Source organism: Chlamydomonas reinhardtii, chromosome 13, assembly GCF_000002595.2.
Source record: "Chlamydomonas reinhardtii strain CC-503 cw92 mt+ chromosome 13, whole genome shotgun sequence".
NCBI lineage: Eukaryota > Viridiplantae > Chlorophyta > Chlorophyceae > Chlamydomonadales > Chlamydomonadaceae > Chlamydomonas > Chlamydomonas reinhardtii.
This window is the reverse complement of record NC_057016.1, coordinates 4125052-4136919: the sequence shown is the minus strand read 5'-3', so window position 1 is coordinate 4136919 and position 11868 is coordinate 4125052. Positions and strand designations below refer to the sequence as shown.

The window sequence follows — 11868 nt, the reverse complement described above, 5'->3', positions numbered from 1 at the left end:
ACAGGAATGGGGCGGCGGGGCGGGGGGGGGGGGCAGGCCGGAATCGTGGGGCCGATGGGTGACGCCCCATCCGCGGCGTGGCAGTTTGAGCAGTTCAACGTGTGCCCGCATTTAACGATACACAGCCTACACTCACCAGATGTGGTCTCCGATGCCCTCGTTGGCGCCCGAAAACACTATTCTGCGCCAGAAAACATAGACATTTGCTGAAGATGGCGCACAGTAGCGGCATTTACCTTTATTTCAGAATGGCGAACCATCTCGCACAAATGGTCATCAGTATGGTGGCCATGCTGCTCTTCATGCAGGTGTGGAGACCAGGGACCGTCGTTTTGGTGCCGCCTCGGCAGCCAGGGAGGCTTCCGTCCTGCCCTTGGGGAGTCTCGCGGATTCGTTGGTCACATCCTTGTACCATACGGGGTGGTGGGCTAGAGACTCGACTGACGCCATGTGGTGCTGTGCAGTTGAACATGGCCACGCCTCCTGTCGACGCTGCCGGGCAGCCCTGCACCCCAAACGCGGAAGCGCCAGGCTGCGTGGCCTACACCTGCTTGTGGTCGACGCAAGGGGGCGCGGATGACATCGGAACCTGCAGGCAAGGGCACGGTCTGTAGAGCGGGTGTGCGCAACGGCACCGGGCCCAGCATTGGTTGTCAGGGGCTGCCCGCAGGAGGAGAGGGTGTTGCGCAACACCCCTATCCGGGATAGCCGCCCCGCCAACAGCAGTTTGTAACCCTGGCTTGTGCATAAAACCTCATGGTCTGGCCTGACTTGCACACACGCACCAAGCTGCTGCACTAAGCATGAACCTACCCTGAGTAGAGACACCGTACGGTACCGGTAATCACTCCAATTCATGCTCCCATTCAGGGCCTCGACCGTAATTCTGACCATCTATATGATCGTCATGTCCCTGAATGCGCCACTAGCCTGCCTGGTGGCCAAACTGACCACGAGGGGCAGCGGCATGCAGGTAGTTGGGACGCGTGCATTGCCTGGGTACATGTGTGAACCTTTTGCTTGATGCACATCAGCATGCACAGTGTAGCTTGTGTAGACCCTGTCTCTTTGTGCTTTGCTACACGGTGACCTGACCACACGTGTACATGCGCGCCACTGACACGGCTGCACACTTTTCTTGCCTCAGGCTATGGCTCATATGAGTACGCACGCGGAGAAAGTGAGGGATTCTATACCGAGGCGGTAAGCTTGCTACATCATTAAGCAATGTTTTCCCGGGGTTTCGAGTGCCTCGAGTACGGCGCAAGATCATGCCAGGCTGCAGCAGCACCAACCGCAGATCGACCTGACATCACGTGATGGGCATTGATCCCGTCGGCTACCACTCAACCCACACTGCAGAGCCTGGATAGTGTGGCTGGACATGTTCGCCAACGCGGTCACGGAGGTGGTGCTGGCGGTGCTGTGGGCGCGTGTGCTACCGCGCTATGCCGCAGCGGTGGACAGCTCAACCCTGCCAAAGGCTTCACTTCGCGTGGTGCGTGCCCCTCCAACCGTGCATGTCCGTACGTGCTCCATCTCAGGAGGCACCTGACCCTGACCCCTGACCCTGAACTCTGACCCTGAACCTGTCTCTGACCCTGACCCTGACCCTGACCCCTGACTCTGAACTTTGACTCAGAACCTGACTCTGAACCTGACTCTGACCGCTGACCCTGACCCTGACCCTGACCCTGACCCTGAACTGATGAACTCTGAACTCTGACTCTGAACTCCGACACAAACACGCACGCTGGTCACTCCGGCCGCTGCACAGCGACCGCAGCAGCAGCCGTTGATTCATACAACATTTGCATCCCGGTTTCAAATGTAGACATGCTACCGCCTTGCTGTCGCGCTTTACGTCATGCTGCTGATCAGCCTCAGCTGCAGGACTGTTGAGGTGCGTGGCCCGGACCTTGTATGCACGCTTCTTGAGCTCCCCTTGCTCACGTAATCTGTGTTTGCCAGGCATCGTTTGCCACTTGCCAGGCATACGGATGAGCTTGCTGCTGCGTTCACAACCGCCCGATCACAGGTCGTGCGAGCATTGATGAGTGAGGCTTGTGGGAGGCGAGGCGGTGTCGATGGCCCCAGCGACGGCAAGCCAGGTCCTCTTGACCGAAGGCACGTGGCGATGGCAGATGCCAATGCATGGAGGTACTCGCAATGCGCGGGCGGCGTGGAGAGCGAAGTGGGCGGGGTCCATGGCAGCAGTGCTGCCGGTCTGCCACGGGCCTTCATTAGCACCGGCGCACGTGTTCCGGCCACAGAGCACACGCCTCTGCGGATGGGTCCCTGCTCTGACGAGGTGTGAGTGGCCCAATGCAACTCACCCTCGGCGGCAAGGTGCAAACAGTCCTCGGGTCCTCGCAATGCCCTGGCGCTGCCGTGGAGCCGGCGGCGTGCCAAGGCGCTGTGGAGATGGCTGCTATATGTGGGCGTGTGTTTGGGTTCGGCGTAGGGGGCAGCAGGGTGGGCTCCACGAAGCCCTAGGCCCCTGCTACCGCGCCGTTAGCTTTCTGATAGTCGTGCGTGCGAGCGTTTGGGGGTGTTTTGGGGTTCAGGAGAGCGAAATGAACCAGCACTACAGGCTGCCGCAGGTGGTTTGGACTGAGTCCTCAGAGCAAAGCGATCGGGGGGCTGATGGGCCCCCCCTATGCCCTGGCGGCGCAGGGCCTGGCCGCGGTGGCGGCAGCGGCCCTGGGCCCAGCAATGACGGCGTGCATGTGCGTAGCGGAGGGGGTAGGCAAGGTCACGTGGAGGAGGTGAGCGCGGCGCCGCCCGAGAAGCGGCAGCAGTGCACAAGTTGATGCCAGGCCAGTGTCTGTTCAGCAGTTTTTGCGGGCGAGCATAGCGTGGCATGGTGTGTCACTGTTTGCTTTGTTGGCTGCTGTGCTTGTGCATGACAGCGGGACGTGGCTGGACACATTGCCAGCGTTGCCAGTACCATTCAACCCCGGCTATGTCCGGGAGATGAGGTAGACGCGTGCGGCCTCAGACGGGAGACGTAGCGTGGGCGCAGCGCACTATTCCCTTGAGAGCTTATGATAATGAGGGAGCTGGCCTTCGCGGCTGGCCTTGCATATAATAGAAATTTTTGCACGTGCATTTGGACACGTTGACATCCATTAGTACCGGCGTACGACATCTGCGCAAGACATGTGCACGTGTGCAAAGAGTGACTAGGGTAATTGCCAAATGCGACATGTCGCTGTGAGTTGAGTTGAGTGGAGAGAAGGACCGAAACCAGTCGGTGCTGTCATCAGCTATGGGGCCCATGGAATCCAACCCCGGGCGTGGCTGGGACATTATCATTGAGGTGGTTATTGACAGGATTGGGGTCAAGTTACGTTTATGTTGCGCGGTCAGCCGCTTCCTGGTGTCGTGCTTGAGTGATGTGGTATGACGGAGTGGCGCTAAATTCGTACAGGTGAAGTGCGGCAGAGGTGTGGCAGGAGCGCGGAATTTGCATCAGGTGTGGCAGGAGCGCGGGCTGTGCGGTTACTACATCGATTGGAGCCCCCTGATGCCGTGAGTCTGGGTCGAGACGGGTCAGGTGGCACCACCGCACCAGGGGAGGCATCTCCCCTGGGTGGCGCCATTTTGGGGGTACGTGCGTGCGGCGAATACCCAGGTACAGAGCAGTGGAGTGCAGGATGGGCTGATATTAGCCTGATACGCCTTTTGAGAACACGTACCGTAGTGCAGTGACCAGGTCACAGCACCGTGCAGGATGAGCTGTCATGTTACATGCATGCCGGACGGCTGAACCTACCGTTACACGTGAGAAAGCACCACTTCCCCTTCCGATAGTTCCCCTGATAGCTACAATAATCTGGCAGCTATCCATCAAACACGATGCGGCTTGACACGCATGTCTCGGCACCGAACACCTGCTAGCTCCGACACCCTCCTCGGGCATTGTGCGCATTCGTTTCCTTCAAGCATCTTGACAACTGCATGCTGGGGTCTGGCCGTCTGGGAATACGATGCACACCATTGAGACTACGCCGCCCTGCGCCTCACCCGCCGCATTGCACACCACCGCCTGTACTAGCAGCCACAAGCAACCATTCAGCCACGACGCAGCCACCTCGCATCTCCCCACCACTCACGCCGCCCCTCAACCCTCGCCGCCTCACGCCGCCCCTCAACCCTCGCCGCCTCACGCCGCCACCAGCGCCGCCTCGCCACCCAGCGCCGGCACCTCCGCCGCTGCCGCCTGGTACTCCCGACTGCCCTTGCACCAGTCCCGCAGCACCCGGTCCGCTCGGCTCCAGGGCAGCGGCCGCAGCAGGCCCGCAGCGGCCGCCGCCTCCGGCGTGGTGGAGGCGGCGGGGTGAGGCAGCAGGTGCAGCAGCGGCACGAAACCGCCGCGGCGCCGCAGCTCCTCCAGTGCGTAGGCGGGCGTGGAGCGGTCCGGCGCGCCGCGGCTGCCTGCGCAAGTTGGGCGGGATGCGGCGCAATTGGGCTTGAGGTTTGACACGCTTTGTGTGTGTTTGTGTGTTACGCGTGCGGCTGACACCAAGCGAGGTTGTGAGGGCCCGAACACAGGGGCTCTGCACGCGTGCAGAGAGCGTGCAGAGAGCACAGCACGTAGACAACACAGCTGCACACCGATGTGTGGTCGCCGCCTGAACGGGAGAACCATCCTCGTGCACCTGCTCGCACATGTTGCGCACCCAACCCCCACGCCCCAACCCCCACGCCCGACGCACCCGCCGCGCCCTCCTCGAAGCGCTGTGGCGAGATGCCGACCAGCGCCACCATGTCGCGGACCGCCGGCCACTTCTGAGCGCCGATCAGCGCCGCCACACCCGCGTCCTCGTGCTCCACCTGTGGCGCGGCGGGCCCCATGCATGCACGCGGTGACCGTGAACGGACCGGCCACGAACCGCATTGCTGCATCAGCAAAGCTAAGGGCGCACCACGGCAGTCGGTGCAGCTGCCCCAGCGGCGTACCTTCATAGACGGCGTCGCGTTCACCTCCAGCAGCCAGGGCCTGCAAGGGTAAGTGGTAGTCGGCGGCAGTCGGCGACATCGGTACTGACAACAACCCACAGCATGCGTCCATGCCATGTCCCATGTACCGTGCGTGGAGACTACTGGGACTAATTCGTGACCCCCGCCACAGGAACGTTTTGGGCTGAGCCTCCGGAGCGCAACGACTCAGGGGGGGTGAGGCGCAGCCCCCCAGGAATCCCCTGTCCGTGAGAAGCGACCCCGACCATGTCCCGGCTATGTCCGGGAGATAAGGTAGATGCTTGCCGCCTTAGACGGGAGACGTGGCGTGGGAGCAGCCCACCTTTTCCTTGCGAGACTTCCTCCTCTCTCTGTTGCATTGGGGTCGGTCTAGTTTGGGCTGGCAACTATAACCCCCCCCCCCTAATCATGTCGTCAGCCCGGCCCTGCGCTGCCCGCCCTACCTGGCCGCGGCGTCCACCAAGAAGTCGAGGCCGAAGAACTGGAAGCACGAGTGCGCCGGCGGCCGCACGCCCTCCATCACCTCCGCACACCGCGGCAGCGCCGCGGCAAAGGCCATGGCGGCGCCGCGGCACATGTCTGCCCACAGCTGCCAGGGCCAGGGAGGGCGATCGCACACACGCACACACACACGCACACACACATCCGTTGCATGGCAGCCCCCTACTTGTCCTCACGTTGGATATATACAGTGCATTATAACACAGTGCAGCACAGTGCAGCACACAGCAACAAGGTCAGCCGCAGCCTGCGTCTGACACGTGATGCAGACGCAGGCGCGAGCACAGAGGACAGCACGGGAGGCGCACCTTGCTGAAGGCCCGCGCCCCGACATGCCCCGCCAGTTGCTCCAGGCTCCACACGTCGCCATTCTCATTCTGCGCGTAGTTAGTCACGTGGCCGGGAGCCGGTCCCGACCCATCAGCGCCCGCCACCAGTTCGGAGTCGTACCTGCAGGTACAGCCGCCGCGGGACATGACACAGAAGTGTGGAAGTGGTGCGAAACGACCTGGCTCGTCAGGTTGCGGGTTGTTGGCGAGAAGATGTTGGCCAAAGAGGCTTCCAACGACGCCAGCATGCTGTATTTGTGTTTGATCATTACAATGCGCTCTCTGCCCGGAATTTTTGGCTTGCGCCCTGGTGACTTGGCCCTGGTATACGTCGTGCGCGCCACGAGTTCCGCATCACACACACCGCATTCCTTGGGCCGCGGTTTGGTCTGCATCAGCTTCCCCCATACACAATCAGTATTTTTTGTATCACACGCACCGCACCTGTGAGAGCTGAACAGCACCAGGCCGCGACCGTGTATGTACAGCCGCAGCGGCGCCACGTCAGACACGAGCACCCACACCCGCACGCCGAACTTGCGCCCATCTGCGACAGGTCCATGGGTCCATGACACACCATCCTCGTTGTAATGCCGAGCTGTGTTGAGTAACAGTCCTTAACAAGCCGGGCCTCTAGCCGGGCCGGCGCTGGTCTCAGTACGGTAGGAAGCAACACAAAGGCGTACAGGGCAGAGCCGAGAGGCATAGGGTCCGGGTAAGAGCGCGGGAAGTCAGAAAGCCGGTCAAGTGCGGCACGCCCAACACCTGTGAGCCCCTCACCTATGAGCATGGGGCGCGTGATATACTGCTGGGCGAGGTACCAGCGGTACAGCCGCATACCGGGCGGCAGGTCGGGCCGCGACACGGTCTCGAAGCACGCTGTGAAGGCCTCGCTGGTCCGCACCAGCCGCAAGCCCGTGCCGCGCTGCACGAAACACAACAAACACAACACAAGAGAAGCGTGTAAAGCGCTCTGCATAAGCGGATGATGCGTGCATGCCGTTGGCGGAAACGGAAGTGCACGGGGCCCATTCTGTCGCAGCTTCGCGCCAATGCCATGCACGAGCAAGACCCATCCAATCTGCATCAAATCTACGCGCAGGGGCCGTTGGTACGGCGCTCAACAGTGCAGTATAGTGCCGGCCTTAAGGAGCTGTTAGGTCCGTCCGTTGACGGTATCCGCCCGCGGTGGCGCCCATGCGGCCCGGTTGCGAATGAGGTTGCTATTGGGGCTGTGTGGGAACTCCAAATCATGCCGTCTGACCAAGGTCCGTGATGTGAGGAGCTGTCAGACCTGCGGTTTGTTCAGCGCTAGCCATCTTATACCGTTCCGGAAACCGCCTGTACCAGTTGTGAACAAAGCGCATTGCTGCTCCGCGTGGGAACGCATGGTGATGGCGAGAGAGCCTCGGATGCCCCCGGTCGGCTGGACGCGCTGCGAGAGCAAGGCCCCGAGTAGCACACGCGCCAAGGCACAAACGCACCTGCTTGTTGTTCTTGAGCATCCACATGCCCGTGTCCGCGCCCGGGTTGTCTGCCACCCACTGCCCCCACTCGTCCAGCTCGTCAGGCAGCTTGTACGACCTGACCACATCAGAGGCGGCCATGACGCATGGAACCATGGACATGGACGTTGCATGAACCTCAGAAGCTGTCGTCACCAGAGACACGGCCGCCCGCGCTTACAGGTGTAGGTGCCTTTGCGATTGCTTTAGAAGATGCTGGCGCGGGTGCCGGTGCCAGTGCCGGTGCCGGTGCGGGTGCGGGTGCTGGCGCGGGTGTGGGTGCAGGCGCGGGCACGGGCGCTGGCGCGGGTGTGGGTGCAGGCGCGGGTGCAGGTGCGGGCGCGGGTGTGGGTGCAGGCGCGGGTGCAGGTGCGGGCGCGGGTGTGGGTGCAGGCGCGGGCGCTGGCGCGGGTGTGGGTGTGGGTACAGGCGCGGGCGCTGGCGCGGGTGTGGGTGTGGGTGCAGGCGCGGGCGGCTCACCTGGGCACGATGCCCCACGCCGCATCCCCGAACATGTCCCGCAAGCTCCGTACGAGCGTCGTCTTGCGGCTCACCTGCGAACAACACAAGGGCAATTGCCGTTATGCACCTCATGACAGGGAAGGGGAAAGGCGTGAGGCTCAGCCAGGCGCGGTACTCGCGCCTTGTTGCGACAGCACAAGCGCCCAGGCACAATACCAGGCCGCTGCTCCTGTCTAGTTAGCACCGTCCCTCCAGTCCCCTCCGCCCCGCCTCTACCCCTGCTCCTGCGCGGCTCCTTTCCCCCGCCCTCACCGCCAGCAGCCCCGGCACGATGGCTAGCATCTGGTGGTGCCGCAGCAGGTCCGCCGCCAGCGCCGCCTTGGCCGTCACGCTCCACAGCAGGTCCCAGCTGTCCATGTGCATGTAGCCGTACACGCCTGCGGGGCACAGCCGCACAGGTGGTAGGGGAGGTGGCGGGGGGGACGCTGGGATGAAGCGGGGGGGGGGGGCAGACGGCAGCGGCAGAAGGCAGGATTCCCGCGGATGCGACGCCGGGTGCACGTCATGACGTGGACCGGCACGCAATCGGGCTACGCATTACGCGTGCGCCAAGTCCTTGGTTGCGACGTAGGAACGACACCCACGCACCCACCCACCCACCCCCAATTACGCCCCACACCACACACACACACACACACACACACACACACACACACACACACACACACACACACACACACACACACACACACACATATCACACACACACACACACACACACAATTACGCCCCACACACACACACGCACGCACACACACACGCACACGCACACACACACACACCATCATCGCGCTTGGCGCCCGTGGCTGCGTCCAGCTTGGGCGGCCCGCCAGCCCGCACGCCGCCCACAGCCACCAGCGCCCTCTCAATGAGCTCCGCAGAGCCTGCACTGCTGAAAGCCTGCGGGCAGAATTTTACAGCGTTAAAACAACAGACACTGATACGCGCGCACGGTGCGCAAGTGTGGGAAACGCTGTGTGAAGCGGAACGCGCCGCTGACCTGGTAGTCAATCCAGAACCGGAATCGTCGCCGTTTCCCTCCCGCCACCGGTTGTCTTAAACGCTGCAAAGGCCCGCCTCCTGCAATGGTTGGAATGACACGGTCGCTTCTTTAGGTACGGGCGCTTCATTTGCCGTGTCCGTAATTGGACGTCACCTGGCCGTTTGCAGGACAACAAACATGGTGCAACGGATGGCAATGAACACGCGGTATGCCAGCCTCGCCGATGGGTTCACACGCACACGCACCTGGCCCGTCATCAGGCTCTCCATCACCTCCACCACCAACACCGCTTCCCCTCGCCCTTGGTACGCTGATAACTTCCTTGTGGGCTCTCCGCCGGGCTCGCCGGGCCGCCGCGGGAAACGGTCCCGCGACACACCCCCAAGCCGGCGCCTGCTCCGCCGCCTGGTGCCGACAATCAGCCCGATGCCACCCCCCGATTGTCCACGCCATACCCCCAGCACGCACATATGCCAAGGGGGCACCAGTACTGCCACTGGCGCTTGTGCTACTCGGTGCCCTTCCCGCAACAACGTCCATTCCCAAGCGCCAAAGGTCACATGAAAGTTTCAATCTGCATACATTGTGGTGTTGTGTTTATTTTAAGAACAGTCCATCACGGAGGCTCAGAGTGTTTTGCTCCGATTTGGTCAACCGGCTGACCAATCGCGCGTTCATTGGTTGAGCAGGCGCGCATGCGACAAACAGGCAATATCAGCTCCTCATCAAGGCAACATAAGCTTTAACGCTCGAGTTTCATATTTGTTGAACTGCGGCACCGCGACCATTCCCAGTGCTAAACCTCAGGTTAAACCTTGGGTAGTGTCCCTTATTTTCGTTCTAAGGCAGTTCTGAGTTCGTCCTAAATGGCTGGCGTCGGTCACAGACGACAGCACAGCGGCGACGGGCCCACAATCGCGACGCTCAGTCCCCAAGTGATAGATGGCCGTCTTCTAGAAGGTGACGCGGACCCAGGTCTACAGGGGTTGAAAGGTGCGGCTCGGCGGGGCTCACTTGCGCTGCATGCCGGTGACCCTTCGGCGACGCTCAAAGGCCCAATCAAGGTAAGCCAGCGTTCTAGCTATTCATGGTGCAGGCTTAAGAGTCCAGCAGGATCAGGGGGGCTGGGAATCGAACGGGCGCACGTTACACCACCCGCCACGCCAGCACGTCCTTCCACGCTCCAACACGTCATACACTCCGCCGCTCGCCCGCCGTGCCCCCGCAGACGCGGCCTGCCCAGCTCGGCAGAGCCGCCGCGGCGGACAAGCCACCCATGACTCCACCGCGTGTGTCCGGCATCAGCCTCGCGCCCGCGCCCTTCGACGCCGACCACCACCACGGAGCAGCCGCGGCAGTCGCAGCGCACAGCAAGGTGGCCGGCGGCCGGCCAAGCCAAACACAGCTCAACATCGGCGGCAAGGTGCCGCCGCACCCAAACAGAATCTCCCTATCCGGCGCGGTAGGGGGGCCAAGCTGTGCAGGGGTGGGCGGCGGCGCCGGGGCCGCCGGCAGCAGCGGGCCAGCGGCATCCGCCAGCGGCGCCGCGCCGCTCATTGCTGAGGGCCGCAGCATTCAACGCGGTGCTGCCACGGGGCTGCAGCTCGACCCCCGGCTGGTGGCCTTCCATGAAATCAACGGCGGCGGCGGCGACAGCGACAGCGTGTGCAGCACACCGGTGCTCAGTGTGCACCAGTTGACACGGCATGAGGGCGACGGCGCGTTCGGTCCCCTGACACCGCACCCGCTGTCACCATCCATCCTCACGCTGTGTGCGCAGCCGGGGCTAGACGACCAGTTTGAGTTCGGGGGCGTGGCCAGGGCGACAGGCGAGCTACTCGACATGCGAATTTGCGATTCGCCGCGCCTGCCGTCGTCGTGATGCGGCGCTGTTGACGCAGCGGCAGTAAGATGTCGTGTCAGTGTTACGAACACTCTGGATGATCGGGGTCAAGGACAGCGCATCGGTGTGGGCGTGGGCACTGTTGTGGGCGGCGCTGTTGACGTATACTGTGACGTACAACATGTCTCACTTGCAACGTTTCTCCCTAGGTGCTTGCGCTAGGGCATCTACGCGTTTATGCGTCCGCGGGCGAAGCCGCGTCTGAGCCTGACATGAGTCCTAACATGACACGACAGATGGGTTCGCAACGCACTGTGCACTGGGTTAATGAAGATCGTCGGATTGCTTGAGGCATCCAGGACCCACACCATCTGCTGAAAAGCACATGAGCGTGCCCTCGGAGATGAGGACATCGTATGAAGGTCTTGGCTGGATGTGTTGACACGCGCTGCGAGCAGTGTTCTGGTTGCGTGAATGGGTCTGCTTAAGATGAGGACTAGCGGCTGTGTAGGCATTTTGCGCATGTCATTCATGACGAAGCGGAGGGGCAGACAAGGCCACGTGGAGGAGGGTGTGTGGACAGTGGTAAGGCAGGTTGGTGAAGTCCCGTAGGGTGCAGCTGATTCCCAAACCCCAGCAGATGGCAAACAATTTGCAACGGCCGGGCAGGAGTGCGCGGCTGGGCGAACGCCGGAGGAGAGCGCGGCGCCGCCCGATGATGGAGTTGAGGCCTGCCGGCGTCTGGTTTGCGGTCTTTGGTGGCGAGCGTAGCATAGGATGTATGTGGTGGTCCTGTGCCTGCTGTGCTTGTACGTGACAGCGGGACGCGGCTGGCGGGCGGTGCCTGTACAAACTGACCCCGGCTGTATCCGGGAGATGGGGTAATTGCGATAGCTTCGGCCGCAGACATGCACCAGCGTGGCGTGGGCGCAGCCCACTTTTCCCTCGACGGGGAGAGCCATTTCTTGTTCTTCATGCGAATGTTATAATGTTGCTGACGTACGCTCCGTGGTCAGTGTTCACAACTGCGAGCAGGCGATGGCGCCCGTGGTATTGAGGGGCAGCATCTTTCAGAGAGGCTGCAGTTTTGGCTGTTGGTAGTGCAAGCGTGAACCTTCCTATCGAGATCAAATTAGCGTGTCCTGCATGGACTAATACCCCTCTTCTCCTTCAGCCACC

At 62.1% G+C, this 11868-nt stretch overlaps 3 protein-coding genes across 3 annotated transcripts; 2 read left to right on the top strand and 1 right to left on the bottom strand.

The window, feature by feature from the left end:
- Positions 1-144: 144 nt before the first annotated feature.
- Positions 145-3790, top strand: CHLRE_13g591750v5 (uncharacterized protein). The gene is made up of 7 exons (XM_001693026.2): positions 145-308; positions 465-595; positions 871-973; positions 1148-1203; positions 1363-1498; positions 1835-1903; positions 2039-3790. The coding sequence occupies exons 1-7, from the start codon at positions 249-251 to the stop codon at positions 2315-2317; spliced, it is 834 nt and encodes a 277-aa protein (XP_001693078.2). The 5' UTR covers positions 145-248; the 3' UTR covers positions 2318-3790.
- Positions 3791-3792: 2 nt separating this feature from the next.
- CHLRE_13g591700v5 (uncharacterized protein) lies at positions 3793-9444 on the bottom strand. Its single transcript, XM_043069776.1, has 13 exons — positions 9092-9444; positions 8844-8923; positions 8626-8743; positions 8096-8220; positions 7802-7875; positions 7301-7400; positions 6597-6741; positions 6261-6363; positions 5796-5937; positions 5430-5575; positions 4966-5005; positions 4722-4839; positions 3793-4440 (listed from the first exon to the last, which is right to left on the bottom strand). The coding sequence occupies exons 1-13, from the start codon at positions 9297-9299 to the stop codon at positions 4169-4171; spliced, it is 1671 nt and encodes a 556-aa protein (XP_042917751.1). The 5' UTR covers positions 9300-9444; the 3' UTR covers positions 3793-4168.
- A 136-nt stretch (positions 9445-9580) lies between these two features.
- CHLRE_13g591650v5 (uncharacterized protein) lies at positions 9581-11860 on the top strand. The gene is made up of 2 exons (XM_043069775.1): positions 9581-9910; positions 10075-11860. Exon 2 carries the CDS (start codon positions 10123-10125, stop codon positions 10726-10728), a length of 606 nt encoding a protein of 201 aa, XP_042917750.1. The 5' UTR covers positions 9581-9910; positions 10075-10122; the 3' UTR covers positions 10729-11860.
- The last annotated feature ends 8 nt before the right edge of the window (positions 11861-11868 follow it).